Genomic DNA, 20400 nt, shown 5'->3' on the forward strand with positions numbered 1-20400 from the left:
GTGGAGGCTGAAGGAGAGAGAAGTGTCAAGGAAAGCTCAAGGTTATGGGGAGGCTAGACATGGACACTCTGTCCTCATCCCTGCTACTCCCCTAACAGGGTCACTACTCCCCTGGTCTCTCCCTGTCAGGGTCCCTCCTTCCCTCAGTGTCTCCTTCTGACCTGCACCCCTTCCTTCTTTGCCCTCTTCCCTCAGGCTGGCCCTGTTCCCCTCCATCTCTCCCCTCTCTCTCTCCAGCTCCCCGGCTGGCTTCCTCTCTCCCTTCTCTCATCTGTCTCTGGCTCTCTACAAGCCCCTGTGGGCTGCCACCCTGTCCTCTCCAGCCCTCTCTCTCCTTCTTCTTCCTTTCCCTCTCTGGGGCTCCTCTTTCTTCTGCTCTGCCCCTTTTCAGCCTTTCAAGTTTCTCTCACTTGGCTCTCGGGCTCTGCTTGGCTCCTAGCTTTGGGCTCGCTCTTTGGGTCCTCCCTGGCCCTCTCTGAGGCTCTCTGTCTCTTTCTCTGTTTGCCTCTCTATGGTTAGGCTCCAGAAGAGAGGCGGTGGGGGGACATGACGGTTATCTGCCAGCCTTGGAGGAAATGCAGCGGCGCTGGCGAGGAGGGGGGATCCCGCTGGGCAGAAGAGCCCTGGAGGAATGGGGGGAAGTTCCCGGGAAGTCACTGTAGGTGGGGGCTGGGGGAGGGCATGAGGAAACCCGCTCCGGCTGTGAGAGCCGGCCCCAAGTGGAGTGGATTGCCTTGGGCCATGGTAGGTGGGCTGGAGGAGCCTTCTGGGGAGGGCAGAGATGCCCAGCCCGCTCCTGAGCTCTCTTCGCAGGCCCGGTGCCTGGGTCTGGGTCTGGCCCTTTGCTTTCCGTCTCTCACAGCCACCTGTCCAGCCGTCTCTCTGCAGCTCTTCTGGGTCTTTGTTTGCCGCTCCCCCTTCGAGCTCCATCCCCGACCCCAAGCTTTGCCTGGCTCTGCACTCCTGCTCCCCCTTGTCCCTCCCCTCCTCTCCTCTGGCCTGGCCAGCCCCATTTCCAGCCTCCATCCCTCTACGGTCTTTCCCGTCCCACTCTAGCCATCCCTGCCTCCCAGGTGGTCCCCCTCGGCTCCCTCCCCCATCCCCCGCGCCCCCCTCGAAAGGGTTAACTTTGGGGAAGGGCCCGGGAGTCCCCGGATGGTGATGTCAGCGGGCGAGAGAGAAAGGACGCGGTGGTGGCGGGGGGAGGCGGAGAGGAGGAGGAGGAGGAGGAGGAGGAGGAGGAGGAGGAGGTGGAGGAGGAGGAGGAGGAGGAGGAGGAGGAGGTGGAGGAGGAGGAGGAGGAGGAGAGAGGGCGCAGGGGGGGGTGGGGGGGGCCGTCGCCTGCAGCATCAGCCGCCGGGCACCTCAGACCCCCCCAGGTGGGGGAGGCCCAAGGGGGGGGGCGGGCGGGGACGGGCTGGGGAGGGGGGGGGCCCATGGCCCCTCCTGGGGCCTGATCCCCCCGGGACAGCCCCCCCTCCCCCGGCTCCGTGGGCCCGGCCCCCTGGGGAGCCCCGGGGCGCAGGCGGGGGGTCGGGGGGCCCCGCCCGCCGCCGCCACCGGCCCCCGCCGCAGGGACAGGGACGGGGCGTCAGGCCGGTCCCGAGGGGGAGGCGGCGGCGGGCGGGGGGCCGGGACCAAAGCCGCCGCCGCAGGGATGTCGGGGCCCAAGGAGACCGGCGGAGGCGGGGGGCCAGCCTACCACCTACCGCACCCTCACCCCCCGCAGCACGCCCAATATGTGGGGCCCTACCGGCTGGAGAAGACGCTGGGCAAGGGGCAGACAGGTGAGCCCTCGGACACATGGACGCCGGGGTCCCTGGGGGGCGGACGGGGGTGGGTGCTGACCGCGGAGATGATCGGGGCCTCGGTCTGGCCTGGGCGGCCCGCCCCTGCTGGGGATGGCGGGCGAGGCACCCGGGCCCAGGGCGGGGCGAGGGCTGGCTGCATCCCCAGGCTGGGTGGGGACTTGGGTACCAGATACCTGGTGCGGGGAAGGTCACTGCCGCAGGCAGCTGCTGCTGCTGCCCTGGGGCGGGACTGGGAGCCCCAAGAACGTCCTAGGCCAGAGGCCGACCCCTTGCCGGGCCCCCCTCCCCCCAGGAGGCTGTCTGCACCTGCTATGACCTAAGGGTGCAAGGCTGGACGCTGAGATGAGGCGGAGGGCTCAATGGGCTGGAGAGGGGAGGGAGGGGGCAGAGAGAGAGGGAGAGGGACAGGGGGGAGGGGGCAGAGAGAGAGGGAGGGGGGAGAGAGAGGGAGAGACAGAGAGAGAGACAGAGAGAGACAGAGAGACAGAGAGAGAGACAGAGAGAGAGAGGGAGGGAGAGAGAGTGTCAGCCCCACCAGGTAGACCAGCAGCCTGAACAAGTAGGAGGGAGGAAATGTGAAGAGGCTGAAGGGCCAAAGCAGAGATGGGGAGCAGGGAGGAGGAGGGGCAAAAGAAAAGGGGAGAGAGGGGCCTCTGGGGGGAGTCAGGGTCAGAGCCAAGCTAGGCCAGCCAGGGCAGGGCAGGGCAGGAATCAGCAGGGTGCTGTTGGGGGTCAGGGAGGCAGGGCTGCCAGGCTGGGCCAGGCCTTCCCACTGGTACTTTCCAAAGAACCCCTCTGGAGGTCATTCCTGAGAACTGGTTATGGAACCTTTGCTTGAGTGAGTGAGTGGGTTCTGGGGCACAAGGCCTCGCTGCCATGCATGCCAGGCTGCCTCCTCCCAAGCCGAGATGGGCCAAAGGGGACAGGGCAACCTTGAGCCTTCCCAGGAGGAGGGAGCGATGGTCCCTTTGTCCCCTCCCACGAGCCCTGTCCTTGGTTCTGGGAGCCCCATTTCAGAAGGCCAGAGAGAAGCTGGAGGGCATCCAGAGGAGGGCGGTGGCACGGTGAAGGCCACATGAGGGTCAGAGGAAGGAACTCGCAGCGTTCAGTGTGGACCAGAGAATGTACTAGACTTGCCGAAGCCTAGAACCTAACATTTGGGGCCAGGAGGGACGACTGCTGCTGCTGGTGGTCTTCCAGCATCCCAAAAGATGCTCTCGTGCCCGGCAGCCAGCATCTATTTAGTGCCTCCTTTGTACCCGGCGCTGTGCTAGGAGGGATTATCCCTGCTCTGCTCAGCCTCAACTAGCATAAGCAGACGGAAGTTACCTGAAGACCGAGATTTTGTTTGGATGCTGCCAGGCAGCACCCCAGAGCGCAGGGCGCCGGGCCTCAAGGCAGGGAGACCCAAGTTCAAATCCATGCTCAGACTCTTAGTTCGGTGGTCTTGGTGATTCAGTTCTCAAGCTGTACACGGGGGCAATGATAGTCCTACGCCCCGCATTTGTTGTGAGGATCAGAAGAGATGATATTTGTACAATGCTTCCTAAACCGGGGAGGGCTGTAGAAAAGGGCCGTTATCATGATAGTTATTGATTTTAAAAAATCTAATCGATGAAACCATCTCAAAATGGAATAGGATGCCTAGCCATGGGACCCTGGACAAGTCACTTAACCCTAATTGCCTAGCCTGGGTCACTTCTCTGTCTTAGAATTGCTATGGGTTATAAAAAAAAAAAAGAGGATGCCTTGGGAGAGTCTGGACATCCAACCACTTCTCAGGGACGGGGGGGGGGGGGCAGGAATCACTGTTATACTTTGTTTCTTCATCACCTTTATTTCTTCAATCTCTCTCTCTTCCATTGAGCCATCTCTTATAACAAAGAGAACACAAAGTAAACTGAGGCCAGCAAAGCGAACCACCACAGGGGATGCAGTGGTTTGGCTTTGGAGGCCCCTTTGGGTTCTGGGATTCTTTGGGGTCAGAGGTGGGGTGAGGAGCTGGGGAAGGGGAGGACGTGGGGGACAGACTGGTCAGGGTGGGGATGCCCTGGAGAAGAAGCTGAGAGGGCTTCTCTCCCCTCACGGGGCCTCATCCTCGCTGCAGGCCTGGTCAAACTGGGTGTCCATTGCATCACTGGCCAGAAAGTGGCCATCAAGATCGTGAACCGGGAGAAACTGTCCGAATCGGTGCTGATGAAGGTGAGGGGGCCAGGGGCTGGGCTGGGGTGAAGAACTCTGGGGCTGGGGAGCCCAGAGTGACCGCCAAACCCCCACATGTGCCCCCCAAAGGTGGAGCGGGAGATCGCCATCCTCAAGCTCATCGAACATCCTCACGTCCTCAAACTCCACGATGTCTACGAGAACAAGAAATATTTGTAGGTATTTATAGATGGCCCCTCCCTGCCCCTCCTCTCCCCTCCCAGCCCCTGCCCTTCTCCCTTCTCAGCTGATGAAGGCTCGCCCCAAAAGGGAATTAGCAGAACCTTCTGGAGCCTGGGAGTCCCACTTCCTAGTGACTTCCAGGTCCAGGTGACCTCCAGGATGGCGCCCACAGGGGCCTGGGACTGACCCTGGAGGTCTGCCTTCCCTTCCTTGCTGTGGGAGGAAGGCCCAGATGTTCAGGCCCCAGAGAATGGGTCTTTGTCCTGGACCCTGCCAGTGACCCAAGGAGCAGCTGGACAGTGAGAGGGAGGGGAGCCTGACCCCCTAAGATGAAGCAGAGAGTCACAGGATGCCAGGCAGAAAGCTCCCTAGAGATCATGGTGTCCGCTCTCCTTCCCCCTTTTACAACGGAGGAAACTGAAATCCAGAGAGGAAAAAGGTCCTGCCTAAAAGTTGTCCTCCAGCTTATCTTCTCCCAGAAGCCCCTAGTGTGGGTCTCCTCAGGTGGTGGCCCCAGAGGATGATGGGAGTTGTCATTCTCAATCCAATTCTTGCCCTCCTCCTCAAAACTCACCCATACCCCAATTCCTCTATTTCCCCAAGGAATGGAAACAGAAGCAGACAGAGAGAGTACAGTGGTCCCTGGGCCTGGAGGTGCCAGTTGCACCCCACCAGAGACTCCCGAGAAATAGGACCTTTCTACCCCCAGGGCTAAATGGGAGTTAGAGCCTTTGTACCCCGGAGAGAATCGGATGCTTTGTTGCAAAGGGGCTAATGGGACATGGGCCATCTGTATGCCCAGGGGCTGATGGGAGAGGGGAACATCTGTATGCCCAGGGGCTGATGGGAGAGGGGAACATCTGTGTGCCCAGGGGCTGATGGGAGGGAACATCTGTATGCCCAGGGGCTGATGGGAGAGGGGAACATCTGTGTGCCCAGGGGCTGATGGGAGAGGGGAACATCTGTGTGCCCAGGGGCTGATGGGAGGGAACATCTGTATGCCCAGGGGCTGATGGGAGAGGGGAACATCTGTATGCCCAGGGGCTGATGGGAGAGGTGGGGAACATTCCTATCCCCAGGGGCTGAAGGGGATTGGAAACTGGATGCCCCAGAAGCTAAGGAATTCCGGTTTTCAGTGGTGGCCTGGGAGGGGAGGCGGGGAGGCCAGCCTCTGGGGCCCCTTGGCACTCACAGTGGGAGCACCCCTCCTCCTTCCTTCTCCCTGCCCTCTCCAGGTACTTGGTTCTGGAACACGTGTCAGGGGGAGAGCTCTTTGACTATCTGGTGAAGAAGGGCCGGCTCACCCCCAAAGAGGCGAGGAAGTTCTTCCGCCAGATCGTCTCGGCCCTGGACTTCTGCCACAGCTACTCTATCTGGTGAGGGGCCAGGGCCCACCTGCCTTTGTCCCTGAGGAGGTCGAGGGGCTGGGGGCTCCGAAGGCCAGCAGCGAAGCCCTCCCAGCCGCCGGCGCTCCCTCATCTCAGCCACAGGGACCTGAAGCCAGAGAACCTGCTTCTGGATGAGGAAAACAACATCCGGATCGCAGACTTCGGCATGGCCTCCTTGCAGGTGGGAGACAGCCTCTTGGAGACAAGCTGTGGGTGAGTGTGGGCTAGGGGGCTCCCTCCCTCGGTCCCAAGGGTGGGAGGAAGGGGAGACCTCGGGCAGGCGAGAGACTCATGCTCTCTCTCCCTCAGGTCTCCCCATTACGCGTGCCCAGAAGTGATCAAGGTGAGTGCTGGGGACAAGGAGTCGGGGCTTGGGAGAGGCGGGAGGAGGCTCGGGAGCGAGTGAGGGAACGCCATCTCCTTCTCAGGGGGAGAAATACGACGGGCGGCGGGCCGACATGTGGAGCTGCGGCGTCATCCTCTTCGCGCTCCTGGTGGTAAGAACTCACCCAGGAAGAAGGGGAGGAGAGGGGAGGCCTTTGGGTGGCACGGTGGCGAATCCCCACACCCCGGGCTTCCTGGAAGTTCCGAAGCTCGTTGAAAAATGGGTGCCAAGAGAATTGGTTTCAGGGGCAACTGGGTGGCTTGGTGGATTGAGAGGTCCGGAGGTCAGTTCTGGCCTCAGCTGCTTCCTAGCCATGTGACCCTGGGCAAGTCACCTACCCCCATTGGCGAGCCCTCTTGGCTCCTCTGCCTTAGACTGCCCAGGATTGATGCTGAGGCACTTGCTGCTGTCCTAGGTCCTGAGGGAGTGAGAGGGTCCTGTGTACACACACTTATGTAAGTCTGCATTCAGCTCAGTCATTTTTCAGTCCTGTCGGCCTCTTTCTGGCCCCATTTGGGGTTTTCTTAGCAAAGATCCTGGAGTGGTTTTGTCATTTCCTCCTCCAGCTCATTTGACAGATGGGAAAATTGAGGTAAAACTGGGTTAAGGGACTGGCCCAGGGTCACACAGCTAGGAAGTGTCCGAGGCCAAATTTGAACTCAGGAAGCGGGTCTTCCTGCCTCTAGGTCTGGCTCGCCATCCATTGAGCCACTTCGTTCATTCAAGGGGGTTTGTATGTCCCCAAGCCTATAGTAGGGACAGCTGGATGGTGCGGGCCTGGGTTCAAGTCTGGTGCAAGACACTTCTTAGCTGAGCCTAGACAAGTCACTTAACCCCAGCTGCCAGAAGGCATCCTTCTGCCTTGGGATCAAAACTTAGTGTGGATTCTGAGACAAAAGGGCTCAGAGGAAGAGGGAGCAGCTCAGAAAAGCCTGGAAAAAGGATGATAGGAGCCCCATTTTACAGATTAGGAAACTGAGGCCATAGAAGTGAGGTCCCGTAGGCTGTAAGTAGCAGAGGCAGAGCTGAGGCTGCTGTCCTGGCAGGGTTCTGAAAGGGGCCATTTCTGGCCTGGGACCAGCATGAGAGGCAGGAGGCGGCTGCTTGGCCAGAAGGCAGAATGGCCGACGTGCTGGCATGAAGAAGGCCCAGAATGTTGTTTGGTGACGATGATGGAGGAACAGGGAGGGACCCATGGCTTTTGGTCAGGGTGATGAGATGGGCAGGTGTTGGCCTTGGGAAGATGCTTTGGCCGCTGGAGTGGAGGAGGAGAGGTCCTGGAGGCAGGGAGGCCAGGGAGAGGCTCAGAGGCTGGACCAATGTCAGGGAGAAAGAATGGCTGGCTTGGCCACTGCTAGAATGGAGGGAGGAAGAACCCAGCCTCCAGCGGGTGACCCGGCCCACCAAGAGGCTTTGGCCTGTACCCAAGTGGAAATTTCCAGCGAGGTACCAGGGAGCTGGGGGCACAGACCCTAGAGGAGGCCCTGGGGGTGCCCAGAGCTGGGGGCACAGACCCTAGAGGAGGCCCTGGGGGTGCCCAGAGCTGGGGGCACAGACCCTAGAGGAGGAAGGCCTGGGGGTGCCCGGAGCTGGGGGCATAGACCCTAGAGGAGGGCCTGGGGGTGCCCAGAGCTGGGGGCACAGACCCTAGAGGAGGGCCTGGGGGTGCCCAGAGCTGGGGGCACAGACCCTAGAGGAGGGCCTGGGGATGCCTGGAGCTGGGGGCACAGACCCTAGAGGAGGGCCTGGGGGTGCCCAGAGCTGGGGGCACAGACCCTAGAGGAAGAGGAGGGCCTGGGGGTGCCCAGAGCTGGGGGCACAGACCCTAGAGGAGGAAGGCCTGGGGGTGCCCAGAGCTGGGGGCACAGACCCTAGAGGAGGGCCTGGGGTGCCCAGAGCTGGGGGCACAGACCCTAGAGGAGGGCCTGGGGTGCCCAGAGCTGGGGACACAGACCCTAGAGGAGGAGGAGGGCCTGGGGGTGCCCAGAGCTGGGGGCACAGACCCTAGAGGAGGGCCTGGGGATGCCCAGAGCTGGGGGCACAGACCCTCGAGGAGGACCTGGGGGTGCCCAGAGCTGGGGGCACAGACCCTAGAGGAGGGCCTGGGGGTGCCCGGAGCTGGGGGCACAGACCCTAGAGGAGGGCCTGGGGGTGCCCGGAGCTGGGGGCACAGACCCTAGAGGAGGGCCTGGGGGAGCCCTGTGTGAAGGGGCTGATGCCTGCCTGTGCTCCCAGCCCCCGCGGACTGTGGCTCTCCTCCCCTCACCCCGCAATGCCTGCGCTCTCCTCCAGGGGGCTCTGCCTTTCGACGATGACAACCTGCGGCAGCTGCTGGAGAAGGTGAAAAGGGGCGTGTTCCACATGCCCCACTTCATCCCGCCCGACTGCCAGAGCCTGCTCAGGGGCATGATCGAGGTGGAGCCTGAGAAGAGGCTCAGCGTGAGTGTCCCCCCTCCCTGCGGAGCTGCAGTACTCGCATTGGCCAGAGAGGGCGCCCTCACGGGTCGGGGTGGGGCTGCGGCCGCCAGGGGGCGCAGAGAGGACGGAGCGCCTTTCCCCAGGCAGGCAGGGAGCGGGAGCAGAACGCTGCGGGCCAACAAAGGGCACCGTGCCTGCTCCCCCCCCCTCCACCCGCGAGATTCCCTGGGGGTAGGGGTGAGGCCTGTGGATGGGTAAGAGACCCTCCCCCACAGCCCTCGGCAGCTTCTCTGACTTCCCCTCCTCCTCCCCTCCACCCTGCAGCTGGAGCAGATCCAGAAACACCCCTGGTACCTGTGAGTATGGGCTGGGCGAGGGGGGAGGGAGAATAGGCTTGGAGGCGTCAAATCTGGCCTCGGACGCTTCCTGGCTGGGTGACCCTGGGCAAGTCACATAACCGCTATTGCCCAGCCCTTGCTCTTCTGTCTTGGAGCTGTTCCCAAGACAGAAAGTAAGAGCGGTAGGAGTGGGGGAGAAACGGGTGCGGTACTCCTGACCTCCCACTCAAGCCACCCTTGCAGGGGAGGGAAGCCAGAGCCTGAGCCCCGACTAGAGCCGGCCCCGGGTCGTCGAGTGGCCATGCGGAGCCTGCCATCAGGCGGGGAGCTGGACCCCGATGTCCTGGAGAGCATGGCGTCCCTGGGCTGCTTCCGAGACCTGGAGCGGCTACACCGGGAGCTGCGCAGCGAGGAGTGAGTGCACAGCCTGGGGAGGGGGAGGGGAGGCCAGCCTAAGAGCTGGGGCAGGAGGAGACAGCAGAGAGCAGAGCCCAAGAGCAGAGTAGGAGGAGGCAGCAGAGAGCAGAGCCTAAGAGCTGGGGCAGGAGGGGACAGCAGAGAGCAGAGCCCAAGAACAGAGTAGGAGGAGGCAGCAGAGAGCAGAGCCCAAGAGCAGAGTCAGGAGGAGGCAGCAGAGAGCAGAGCCCAAGAGCAGAGTAGGAGGAGGCAGCAGAGAGCAGAGCCTAAGAGCTGGGGCAGGAGGGGACAGCAGAGAGCAGAGCCCAAGAGCTGGGGCATGAGGGGACAGCAGAGAGCAGAGCCTAAGAGCTGGGGCAGGAGGGGACAGCAGAGAGCAGAGAGCAGAGTCAGGAGGAGGCAGCAGAGAGCAGAGCCCAAGAGCAGAGTCAGGAGGAGGCAGCAGAGAGCAGAGCCCAAGAGCAGAGTCAGGAGGAGGCAGCAGAGAGCAGAGCCTAAGAGCTGGGGCAGGAGGGGACAGCAGAGAGCAGAGCCCAAGAGCAGAGTAGGAGGAGGCAGCAGAGAGCAGAGCCTAAGAGCTGGGGCAGGAGGGGACAGCAGAGAGCAGAGCCCAAGAGCAGAGTAGGAGGAGGCAGCAGAGAGCAGAGCCTAAGAGCTGGGGCAGGAGGGGACAGCAGAGAGCAGAGCCGAAGAGCAGAGTAGGAGGAGGCAGCAGAGAGCAGAGCCCAAGAGCAGAGTCAGGAGGAGGCAGCAGAGAGCAGAGCCCAAGAGCAGAGTAGGAGGAGGCAGCAGAGAGCAGAGCCCAAGAGCAGAGTCAGGAGGAGGCAGCAGAGAGCAGAGCCCAAGAGCAGAGTAGGAGGAGGCAGCAGAGAGCAGAGCCTAAGAGCTGGGGCAGGAGGGGACAGCAGAGAGCAGAGCCCAAGAGCTGGGGCATGAGGGGACAGCAGAGAGCAGAGCCTAAGAGCTGGGGCAGGAGGGGACAGCAGAGAGCAGAGAGCAGAGTCAGGAGGAGGCAGCAGAGAGCAGAGCCCAAGAGCAGAGTCAGGAGGAGGCAGCAGAGAGCAGAGCCCAAGAGCAGAGTCAGGAGGAGGCAGCAGAGAGCAGAGCCTAAGAGCTGGGGCAGGAGGGGACAGCAGAGAGCAGAGCCCAAGAGCAGAGTAGGAGGAGGCAGCAGAGAGCAGAGCCTAAGAGCTGGGGCAGGAGGGGACAGCAGAGAGCAGAGCCCAAGAGCAGAGTAGGAGGAGGCAGCAGAGAGCAGAGCCCAAGAGCAGAGTCAGGAGGAGGCAGCAGAGAGCAGAGCCCAAGAGCAGAGTAGGAGGAGGCAGCAGAGAGCAGAGCCCAAGAGCAGAGTCAGGAGGAGGCAGCAGAGAGCAGAGCCCAAGAGCAGAGTAGGAGGAGGCAGCAGAGAGCAGAGCCTAAGAGCAGAGTCAGGAGGAGGCAGCAGAGAGCAGAGCCCAAGAGCAGAGTAGGAGGAGGCAGCAGAGAGCAGAGCCTAAGAGCTGGGGCAGGAGGGGACAGCAGAGAGCAGAGCCCAAGAGCAGAGTAGGAGGAGGCAGCAGAGAGCAGAGCCTAAGAGCTGGGGCAGGAGGGGACAGCAGAGAGCAGAGCCCAAGAGCAGAGTAGGAGGAGGCAGCAGAGAGCAGAGCCCAAGAGCAGAGTCAGGAGGAGGCAGCAGAGAGCAGAGCCCAAGAGCAGAGTAGGAGGAGGCAGCAGAGAGCAGAGCCTAAGAGCTGGGGCAGGAGGGGACAGCAGAGAGCAGAGCCCAAGAGCAGAGTAGGAGGAGGCAGCAGAGAGCAGAGCCTAAAAGCTGGGGCAGGAGGGGACAGCAGAGAGCAGAGCCCAAGAGCAGAGTCAGGAGGAGGCAGCAGAGAGCAGAGCCCAAGAGCAGAGTAGGAGGAGGCAGCAGAGAGCAGAGCCCAAGAGCTGGGGCAGGAGGGGACAGCAGAGAGCAGAACCCAAGAGCAGAGTAGGAGGAGGCAGCAGAGAGCAGAGCCCAAGAGCAGAGTAGGAGGAGGCAGCAGAGAGCAGAGCCCAAGAGCAGAGTCAGGAGGAGGCAGCAGAGAGCAGAGCCCAAGAGCAGAGTAGGAGGAGGCAGCAGAGAGCAGAGCCCAAGAGCAGAGTCAGGAGGAGGCAGCAGAGAGCAGAGCCCAAGAGCAGAGTAGGAGGAGGCAGCAGAGAGCAGAGCCTAAGAGCTGGGGCAGGAGGGGACAGCAGAGAGCAGAGCCCAAGAGCAGAGTAGGAGGAGGCAGCAGAGAGCAGAGCCTAAGAGCTGGGGCAGGAGGGGACAGCAGAGAGCAGAGCCCAAGAGCAGAGTAGGAGGAGGCAGCAGAGAGCAGAGCCTAAGAGCTGGGGCAGGAGGGGACAGCAGAGAGCAGAGCCGAAGAGCAGAGTAGGAGGAGGCAGCAGAGAGCAGAGCCCAAGAGCAGAGTCAGGAGGAGGCAGCAGAGAGCAGAGCCCAAGAGCAGAGTAGGAGGAGGCAGCAGAGAGCAGAGCCTAAGAGCTGGGGCAGGAGGGGACAGCAGAGAGCAGAGCCCAAGAGCAGAGTAGGAGGAGGCAGCAGAGAGCAGAGCCTAAGAGCTGGGGCAGGAGGAGGCAGCAGAGAGCAGAGCCCAAGAGCAGGCAGCAGAGAGCAGGGTCAGATGCTGAAGCTGTCAAGAGAAAGAAGCTCAGAGCAGAGGTGGCCAGAAGGGATGACCCTGTTCTGTGCCTGTCTCGGGCCTCAGGGAGAACCAGGAGAAGATGATCTATTACCTGCTTCTGGACCGCAAAGAGAGATACCCGAGCTGTGAGGATGAGGACCTGCCCCCGAGGAACGATGCTGGTAAGGGGGCCACCGAGGCTCCAAGCGGGTGCCGTTTCCCCTCCTTGGGGGACCTTGGAGCACCCTGGTGGGGGGAGAAGCCAGAGCCAGGCAAGAGCGTGGCTGCCCTCCCTTTGCCCACACAGACCCGCCGAGAAAGCGGGTGGACTCCCCCATGCTGAGCCGCCATGGGAAGAGGAGGCCCGAGCGCAAGTCCATGGAAGTCCTGAGCATCACCGACGCAGGCAGTGGGAGCGGAGGCTCCCCTGTGCCCACCCGCAGAGCCCTGGAGATGGCCCAGCACAGCCAGAGGTGGGGCCTGCCCCCCACCCCCATTCCCTGTCCCCGGTGCCCTCCTCGGGCGGCCGCTCTCTCATCACCTGTGATCTCTAAGCACCCTTCCCCAGTTCCCTTCCCTGACCCCCTCGCTCCTGCTTTTCCCCCGTTCTTCCCTGAAATACAGATCCCGGAGTGTCAGCGGCGCCTCCACGGGACTCTCTTCCAGCCCCCTGAGCAGCCCCAGGGTGAGGTGGGGGCCCTGGCTGGGGAGGAAACAGACCATTGGGGGGGGGAGGCCAGTCCTACCCTGGAGAAGGTCCAGGCCTCCAGTGGGGCTTAGCGGCCCCTACAGCCTGCCCGCTGGCTCCTGGGCCCAGGACAGCCGCCCGACTGTCTCTCCCCTCTCCCCGCAGAGCCCAGTCTTCTCCTTCTCCCCAGAGCCGGGGGCCAGCCCTGCGGAGGAGGTGCGGGCCGGAAGCTGCCCGTCACCAACCCCCAAGACTCAGACGCTGCCATCTCGGGGTCCCCGGGGAGGGGGCACGGGGGAGCAGCCCCCACCCCCCAGCGCTCGCTCCACACCCCTGCCCGGATCCCCCCGCACGTCCCCAGGGGCCGCAACGCCTCCCCCCTGCTCCCCGCGGGCCAGCCCCACTGGCACACCAGGAGCCACCCCCCCTCCTAGCCCTGGGGCTGGCGGAGGGGTTGGGGGTGCTGCTTGGAGGAGTCGCCTCAACTCCATCCGCAACAGCTTCCTCGGCTCCCCCCGATTCCATCGGCGCAAGATGCAGGGTAGGTAGTCCGGGGCTGGAGATGGGGGTGCAGGAGGTGCGGGGTGCCCGGACACCTAGTCCTGAGGGTACTGAGCCAGTGTTCTCTCTCTGTCTCCCTCTCCCTCTGTGTCTCTGTCTCTCTCTCTCTGTCTCTCTCTCTGTCTCTCTCTCTCTCTGTCTCTCTCTCTCTCTGTGTCTCTGTGTCTCTCCCTCTCTGTCTGTCTGTCTGTCTGTCTGTCTGTCTCTCTCTCTCCCTCCCTCCCTCTCTCTCTGTCTCTCTCCTCTCTCTCTCTCTCTCTCTCTCTCTCTCTCTCTTCCTCTCTCTCTCTCTCTCTCTCTCTCTCTCTCTCTCTCTCTTCCTCTCTCTCTCTCTCTCTCTCTCTCTCTCTCTCTCTCTCTCTCTCTCTGTCTCTCTCTCTCTCTGTCTCTCTCTCTCTGTGTCTCTCTGTCTCTCCCTCTCTGTCTGTCTGTCTGTCTGTCTGTCTGTCTGTCTCTCTCCCTCCCTCCCTCTCTCTCTGTCTCTCTCCTCTCTCTCTCTCTCTTCCTCTCTCTCTCTCTCTCTCTGTCTCCCTCTCCCTCTGTGTCTCTCTGTCTCTCCCTCTCTGTCTGTCTGTCTGTCTGTCTGTCTGTCTCTCTCCCTCCCTCCCTCTCTCTCTGTCTCTCTCCTCTCTCTCTCTCTCTCCCTCCCTCCCTCTCTCTCTGTCTCTCTCCTCTCTCTCTCTCTTCCTCTCTCTCTCTCTCTCTCTGTCTCTCTCTGTCTCTCTGTCTCTCTGTCTCTCTCTCTCTCTCTGTCTCTCTCTCTCTCTCCCTCCCTCTCTCTCTCTCTCTCTCTCTCTCTCTCTCTCTCTCTCTCTCTCTCTCTCTCTCTGTCTCTCTCTCTGTCTCCCTCTCCCTCTGTGTCTCTCCCTCTCTCTCTGTGTCTCTCTCCCTCTCTGTCTCTGTCTGTCTCTCTCCCTCTCTCTCTCTGTCTCTGCCTCTCTCTGTCTCTCTCCCTCTCTCTCTCTGTCTCTGTCTCCCTCTCCCTCTGTGTCTCCCTCTGTGTCTCCCTCTCTCTCTGTCTCTCTCTCTGTCTCTGTCTCTGTCTCTCCCTCTCTCTCTCTCTGTCTCTCTCCCTCTCTCTCTCTGTCTCTACCTCTCTCTGTCTCTCTCCCTCTCTCTCTCTGTCTCTGTCTCCCTCTCCCTCTGTGTCTCTCTCTCTGTCTCTGTCTCTCTCTCTCCCTCTCTCTCTCTCTCTCTCTGTCTCTCTCCCTCTCTCTCTCTGTCTCTGCCTCTCTCTGTCTCTCTCCCTCTCTCTCTCTGTCTCTGTCTCCCTCTCCCTCTGTGTCTCCCTCTCTCTCTGTCTCTCTCTCTGTCTCTCTCCCTCTCTCTCTCTCTCTCTCTCTCTCTCTCTCTCTCTCTCTGTCTCTCTCCCTCTCTCTCTGTCTCTCTCTGTCTCTCTCTCCCTCCCTCTCCCTCTCTCTCTCTCTGTCTCTCTCCCTCTCTCTCTCTGTCTCTGCCTCTCTCTGTCTCTGTCCCCCTCTCCCTCTGTGTCTCTCTCTAGTCCCCACAGCAGAGGAGATGTCCAGCTTGACCCCGGAGTCTTCCCCAGAGTGAGTCTTGGGGGGTGGCGTGGGGGCTGGGGCAGGCGTCCTGGGACCTTACAACCTCCTGGGGGGGATCACTCAGTTTCTCCATCTGTAAAATGAGGCTGTTGGTCTAGAAGACTCTAAGACTGCTGGGGCCTCGGTTTCCCCATCACTGCAGAGGGGGTCGGCCTCGGCAGTCTCCGGCATGAGCCGCGATGCCCGGGAAGCAGGGATTGCAGGTTGCCTCCCTCTCTGGGCCTCAGTTTCCCTCTGCCATGAGGGAGCTGCACTCCAGACCTACAAATCCCCATTCGGTCCGGATCCGCTCTTCCTCTCGGAGTACTCTCTAACTCCCATGATCCTGTGCTCCGGGCCTCGCTTTTCCCCATCTGTGGCGTGGGCCGGCTGACGTCCAGGGCTCCCCCCCCCCCCCCCCCAGGCTGGCGAAGCGCTCCTGGTTTGGAAACTTCATTTCCCTGGACAAGGACGAGCAGATCTTCCTGGTGCTGAAGAACAAGGCTCTGAGCAGCATCAAGGCGGACATCGTGCACGCCTTCTTGTCCGTGAGTGTCCCTCCGCAGCCCATCAAGCCTCTCTGGGGAGGGGGAGTCTCCTTGGCCTGGGGCCGGCCGCCTGAGCGCCTGGGAAATGAGGCGGGAAAACCCCACCCGGGCTCAGGCGGCATCGGACATGGCCGGGGCCGCCCCAGCTCCCTGGTCTCGGGGCGTCCGTCCCTGGGGTGCCTGCGGCCCTGGGCTCATTGGCTAGGCCAGCGCCAGGAGGGCCCCCGGGGCCCCAGGCTCGTCTTCCCCAGCAACTGGCGCTCCATGAAGGCTCCTCCCTCCCGCTGTAGATCCCCAGCCTGAGCCACAGTGTGCTGTCACAGACCAGCTTCCGGGCCGAGTACAAGACCAGCGGCGGCCCCTCCGTCTTCCAGAAGCCCGTCCGCTTCCAGGTGGACATCAGCTCGTCCGAGGGCCCCGAGCCCCCTCCCAGGCGGCGGGAGCGGGACGGCGGCGGCGTCTACTCGGTCACCTTCACGCTCATCGCCGGTGGGTACGGGGCCGAGCTCGCCCGGGGCTCTCGGAGGGCCGGCCCGCTCCCGCTCACGGCCCCTTGGCCGCGCTCCCGCCCCCAGGTCCCAGCCGCCGGTTCAAGCGCGTGGTGGAGACGATCCAGGCCCAGCTGCTGAGCACCCACGACCAGCCATCGGTGCAGGCGCTGGCAGGTGAGGGGCCACGGCCGGGGAGGGAGGGAGGCCTTCCCAGACCGTCAGGGCCAGGGGCGGTCGCTAGGCAGCAGCAGCTCCTGGACCACCGGGCCAGGCTGTCCTTAGAGACTTGCTAAGGTTTTGGCCCGGGAGCGCCTCTTGGGAGGACCAGAACACCTCAGGCCTTGTTGCTAGGCAACAACAGCATCTTAGCCTCCATCTTCCCAACCTGGACATCCTGGTGGAGAGGAGGAAGTGGGCCTCCCTACAGCCTGTTGCTGGGTGGTGACACTTCCTTAGCAACCAGGATTCTAGGCCTCCCCAGAAGCCTCCTCAGTGCCAGGGCTCTAAGGTGGGAGTCAGAGGAGGTCCTCCTGGAGACTGCTGCTAGGCAACCACAGCTCCTTAGCAACAGCCAGCCTCAGCCTCCTGGCAAAGGAGCCCAGGCTCTGGGATGCTCAGGCCTCCCTGCTGGGCTCCAGGGAGCCAAAGACGGAGCAAAGAACGAGTCCCTGCCCTCCTCCGGCATCCAGGCTATGAGTTTCGGAGAACACAGACCCTCTCTGGGGGAGAGCCTCCTCAGCACCCTCCTAAGTCCATGTGGGGGAAGCATGGCCTATTGTCCCAGCAGGAGCGGCCTGTGGGCTCCCCCAGAACCTCCTGGACCTTGTGACACCCAAGAACTGGCCTTAGCAACCCAGATCGTCAGGATTCGTCCCCCCAGGCTTTGCAGCAAGTGTAGACCTTGAGGCACCCCCCTTTCCTGCGGGAGAGCCTGCCTCAAATTCTTCTCCTCTCTCTCCATCAATGTGCCAGCAGATGAGAAGAACGGGGCTCAGCCAAGGTCTCCCGCCAGCACCCCTTCCCGAGGGCTACAGCCCCCACCAGGCCGGCCTGAGCCCCCTGAGCTGGGTGGCTCCCCTCGGCGTGGGCCACCCCCCAAGGACAGGAAGCTGCTGGCGGCCAGTGGGAGTCCCCAGCCCTGATCTCCATCCCCCTTTCCCCCCTACGTCTTGGACCCCAGCCCCCATTCCCTCCCTCCCCTCAGGGGTCACTCTGGCCACAGGTCCCTCATCCTCCCCACCTCCCCATCAACCCCCACAACTGTGAAGCTGTAAATACGGCCGGGGCATGGGGTGGGGGCCCAGGGGTTCGGTGACCCCCCCAGGGAAGGGGTGACTGGGCTGGGTGGGGGGTGGGCTGGGGAGCCATTTCTATTTTATTTATGATTAATTTATTTATTTATCTAGGGGGAGGGGGAGGGAAGGGGGAGGGGGGTGGATTAGCCAATGGGGTGGGGGCCGGGGGGCCCTCGTCTCCGTTTCCCCAGCCCCCCTCTCTCCTTGTCTCTCCCCCTATGTCTCCCCCTGCGCTCTGTACGGATTTGCTCTTGCGAAATGAAAAGTTCCATTTTCGCGCCTTCTGCTTCCTGCCTCTTGTCTCCTTCCTCCTCGGTTGGGGAGCCCAAAGCTCTTCCTGGGGGGTCCAGGTAGCCCCGCCATCCCCGGGTCCTCCCCCGGAGAGGACGAGGAGCCAACGCGTCGCTGGCCCTCGTGGCTCCAGAGCTCCGTGGCAGGGTGGAGGCGAGCGAGGGCCGGGGTCCCGCTCTGTCCAGCGTTGCCAGCTCGTGAAGGGGGGGTGTCCCAAGAGGGGCCGTGGCTAGAAGGATGCCAGGCTGGCCGTGCTTGGGGGGCACGACGTGGACCTGCTCTGCACACTTAGGACCAGGCCGCCCAGGTGGGAGAAGTCCACTGCCAAGAGGCCGAAGAGGGCGAACAGGAGCATGGCCACGGACCACTCGCACACGGCGGCGGCGGACCGCCGTGGCCACAAGTGCAGCACCACCACTGGCGTCCTGGGTCAAGGATCACGGCGGACTCGCCTCGGGCTCTTCCCTGGGGCTCTCTGGAGGAGGCTGGCTGAGGGGACGCCCCCACCCCGCCTTTCCTGGCCCAGAAGCCTCCTGGTCTCCCTGGGCTTCTCGTGGCTTCGGTTCAGAGGTTGGAGCCAGCGATCCGCCCTCTCTGTGAAAGGGGCAGCCACGGCCCCTTCCCGCCCCATTCCACGGCCCCCCTTCGGGCGTAGGATACTGGCCACCATGAGGACGGTGCAGCCCCCACAAAGCAGCAGGCGCAGGGGCTCGATCCAGGGGGCGCCTGGCTGGCCTGGAGGCTTGGCCTGGCGGAGCAGAAGCAGCTGGGCCCAGAAGTAGGCCACCCCGACCACGAAGGCCAGGAAGGCCCCGAATAGATGCGTGGAGAGCTCGTTGGTTTTCTGGGGAGGACGGAGAGGGGGAGGGGGATGGCCAGAGGCCTGGCTTCTGGGCGCTCTGCTGGGGGGGGCGGGGCGGGCTTTGGCTGGGAATCCTGCCCTCGGCGCCCCCTCCGTCCCGACAGGTGAGTCGCCGCGGCCGATGGCCAGGGCTCTCGACGGCCCTGAACCAAATCGGGGGCTAAGAACGACTCCCAGGCCGGGGTTAGGGGCTTGGGGCCTGGGGGGGGCAGTGCTGCCCTCTGGGTGCTGAGGGGGCTGGGATCCTCAGACCCAGGGAGGACCCTGGGCGGGGGGGCCGTCAGGCCATTCGGCCTGGAGTCTTACCTGGAAGTTGCCCACGATGGAGGCCCCCAAGGCACAGAGGAAGCCCAGCCCCAGACACAGCCGATTGGGAAGCTTGGGGACTCCCCATTCCCGGAGCTGGAGGTATCGGAGAAGGCAGATCCAGGCCACTTGGTGAGGGGGAAGAAGGGAGGCGTGTGAGCCCCAGGGGTGCCGGCGGGGTCCCCGGCTCCCAGGGCGGCCCGGGGAGGAGCCAGGCTACTCACCCATGACGGCCCCGACGTTCAGGAGCTGGCCGAATACGCAGCTCTGAGGAGGGAAGGACCCGCAGAGGCTGCGGGCAGGAAGAGACGGGGTCACCCGCGCCCCCTACGGACACCCTCTGGCCCCCCTCAGCGCCCCCCGCATACCTGATGTAGGGAAAGCCCTCGGTGAGGTTCACAGACTTGTTGGACACCGCCATGGCAAAGCTGTGGGAAAGGGGGGCTCAGCCTTGGGGGGCCAGGCCCCCCCATCCATCCATCCCTGCAGCCCGTCCCCGCTCGGGGGCCTCCCTCCCCAGGGCCCCAGCCATCCCCTCCCGGCGGCCACTCACATCGTCCAGACCCCGACTATAGCCCACACTGCCAGACCGATCGGGAGCAGGGCCAGGTAGCCCCACATCCCTGGGGGGGCACCTGTGGGGAAGGAGAGGCGCCATCAGGGGGCACCACGGGCAGGGGGAGCCAGGCCCCCCAGAAACTCAGCGGCAGCTGCCCCACCTCCCCGTCTCCGCAGGACACCCCCTCCTTCCAGCGGCGCCCCCCATCTTGAGGCCTTTCCCCTCTCTCAGGGTCTCGAGCCCCTCACCGCCCCAAGGGGCTCCAGATTCTCTCTCAGCCTCTACAGCGGACAGCTCAGGAAGGTCGGGCCAAGGAGGGGGGCAAAGTCCAGGGTACACCCAGGAGGGCGGAGAAGGCGTCCACCTCCTGGGGATCCAGCCGGCCCTTGGGACACCCCTCCCCGAAAATTGGGGGACCTGCTGGAGGCCAGGTAGTGGGCAGCAGAGCTCCGCCTCCTGCGCTCCTCCTTGGGGCCCCAAATCTGGCCGGCGCAGCACCAGAGCCTCGGGCGCGCCCTGGCTCTCGGAGTTCCCCTTCCCCTCCCAGGGTGCGGTTGGGAGAGGGCCCCCCAGCTAACATGTCCATCCTACAGGCCTCCCAGCTGGGGAGAGACTTCCTCCTTGAGCAACTTCCGGCCCCGCCACAAGACACCCCGATTTCCTCACTATCAGTGGGCGGGGCACAGAGGGGGAGCAGCCTCCCCCCCAAAGCATTCTCTATGGGGTCAGCCTGAGCTTCTGCCAGGCACCACAAGAGGGTCGGACCGGCATGGAGGCTGGGACGAAGGACGAGGGGAGGATGGAGAAAGGGTTGGGGAGGGCAGAGGGGGGCCATGAGCCAGGGGGCACCGTGGGGAGCGCAGGCCTGGGGAGGGGGCGAAGGCTGAGGGAGCCCCCAGGGCTGTGCTACCTCCTGCCCCGGGCCTTGGCCCAGCGGCTTCTCTGCTCCGCCTCTGGCCACCCCTGCCCATCCGGATGCTGGAGTCCAAGGTTCCAAGATCCCTCTTGGCTCAGGGAGTGGGTCCCTGAGGCAGGCCATGAGCTCAGGCGCCCTGGCGTCGGAGATCTGACCTCTGCCGCCGGCTACCACCCCGGTGCCCCCCTGGGCCTCAGTTTCCTCGTCTGTAAAGTCAGGCCTAGCTGGCCCCTGAGGCCCCTTCAAGCTCGAGATCTCAGGGAGCCCCGGGGCTGGGGCCAGCTTGGGTCCTGCTGAACAGGAGGGGCAGTCAGTGGGACATCCGTCAGGAGAGAGGCCTGCTTGGCAGGGGGACCGGTTGGGCGAGGGGGCAGGAGGGAGGCAGGGGAGTCCCGGAATGAGGCCGCACGTCTTAGGAGGCCCCCTGCCTTCTAAGATTGCTCAGCATCTCCGTGTGACCCTTGGGTCTGTGCCCAGTTCTCTGTATGTTGTTTCTGCCATGGAACATCTACTCTGTGCCAGGAATGTTGCCAAGCGCCAAGGAGACCGACAAGTAAAAAA

At 63.2% G+C, this 20400-nt stretch overlaps 2 protein-coding genes across 11 annotated transcripts; one reads left to right on the forward strand and one right to left on the reverse strand.

Annotated features, from left to right (window-relative positions):
* The first annotated feature begins 1429 nt into the window (after positions 1 to 1429).
* Positions 1430 to 17185, forward strand: BRSK1 (BR serine/threonine kinase 1). 7 transcript variants are annotated; one of them, XM_056796552.1, is made up of 19 exons: positions 1430 to 1787; positions 3919 to 4013; positions 4104 to 4189; positions 5432 to 5572; positions 5681 to 5797; positions 5894 to 5927; positions 6013 to 6081; positions 8262 to 8408; positions 8712 to 8743; positions 8969 to 9139; positions 11866 to 11963; positions 12089 to 12254; positions 12337 to 12466; positions 12635 to 13010; positions 14532 to 14580; positions 14996 to 15119; positions 15410 to 15608; positions 15695 to 15784; positions 16583 to 17185. In XM_056796552.1, the coding sequence occupies exons 1-19, from the start codon at positions 1658 to 1660 to the stop codon at positions 16750 to 16752; spliced, it is 2424 nt and encodes an 807-aa protein (XP_056652530.1). In that variant the 5' UTR covers positions 1430 to 1657; the 3' UTR covers positions 16753 to 17185. The 7 variants fall into 7 exon arrangements, with proteins under 7 accessions (XP_056652530.1, XP_056652532.1, XP_056652533.1 ...); XM_056796554.1 differs by having other exon boundaries at positions 1433 to 1787; positions 16586 to 17185; XM_056796555.1 differs by having other exon boundaries at positions 1436 to 1787; positions 12406 to 12466.
* Positions 17049 to 19672, reverse strand: TMEM150B (transmembrane protein 150B). Of its 4 annotated transcripts, XM_001373240.5 has the most exons (7): positions 19172 to 19672; positions 18918 to 18999; positions 18733 to 18792; positions 18589 to 18656; positions 18365 to 18492; positions 17857 to 18040; positions 17328 to 17613 (listed from the first exon to the last, which is right to left on the reverse strand). In XM_001373240.5, the coding sequence occupies exons 2-7, from the start codon at positions 18983 to 18985 to the stop codon at positions 17426 to 17428; spliced, it is 696 nt and encodes a 231-aa protein (XP_001373277.2). In that variant the 5' UTR covers positions 18986 to 18999; positions 19172 to 19672; the 3' UTR covers positions 17328 to 17425. The 4 variants fall into 4 exon arrangements, with proteins under 4 accessions (XP_056652538.1, XP_056652539.1, XP_001373277.2 ...); XM_056796560.1 differs by having other exon boundaries at positions 17049 to 17613; positions 18918 to 19672; XM_056796561.1 differs by having other exon boundaries at positions 17049 to 17613; positions 18589 to 18792; positions 19172 to 19486.
* Between the last annotated feature and the right edge of the window lie 728 nt (positions 19673 to 20400).

This window comes from Monodelphis domestica, chromosome 4, assembly GCF_027887165.1.
Source record: "Monodelphis domestica isolate mMonDom1 chromosome 4, mMonDom1.pri, whole genome shotgun sequence".
NCBI classification, from domain to species: domain Eukaryota; kingdom Metazoa; phylum Chordata; class Mammalia; order Didelphimorphia; family Didelphidae; genus Monodelphis; species Monodelphis domestica.

Coding starts and splice junctions, on each gene's coding strand:
- BRSK1 (XM_056796552.1), top strand. CDS start 1,658: ATGTCGGGGCCCAAGGAGACCGGCGGAGGCGGGGGGCCAGCCTACCAC. Junction 6,082..8,261: donor TCCTCTTCGCGCTCCTGGTG/GTAAGAACTCAC, acceptor GCTCTCCTCCAG/GGGGCTCTGCCTTTCGACGA. Junction 11,964..12,088: donor GCCCCCGAGGAACGATGCTG/GTAAGGGGGCCA, acceptor TTGCCCACACAG/ACCCGCCGAGAAAGCGGGTG.
- TMEM150B (XM_056796561.1), bottom strand. CDS start 18,985: ATGTGGGGCTACCTGGCCCTGCTCCCGATCGGTCTGGCAGTGTGGGCT. Junction 18,793..18,917: donor ATAGTCGGGGTCTGGACGAT/GTGAGTGGCCGC, acceptor CCTTTCCCACAG/CTTTGCCATGGCGGTGTCCA. Junction 17,614..17,856: donor CACCGTCCTCATGGTGGCCA/GTATCCTACGCC, acceptor CCAGGACGCCAG/TGGTGGTGCTGCACTTGTGG.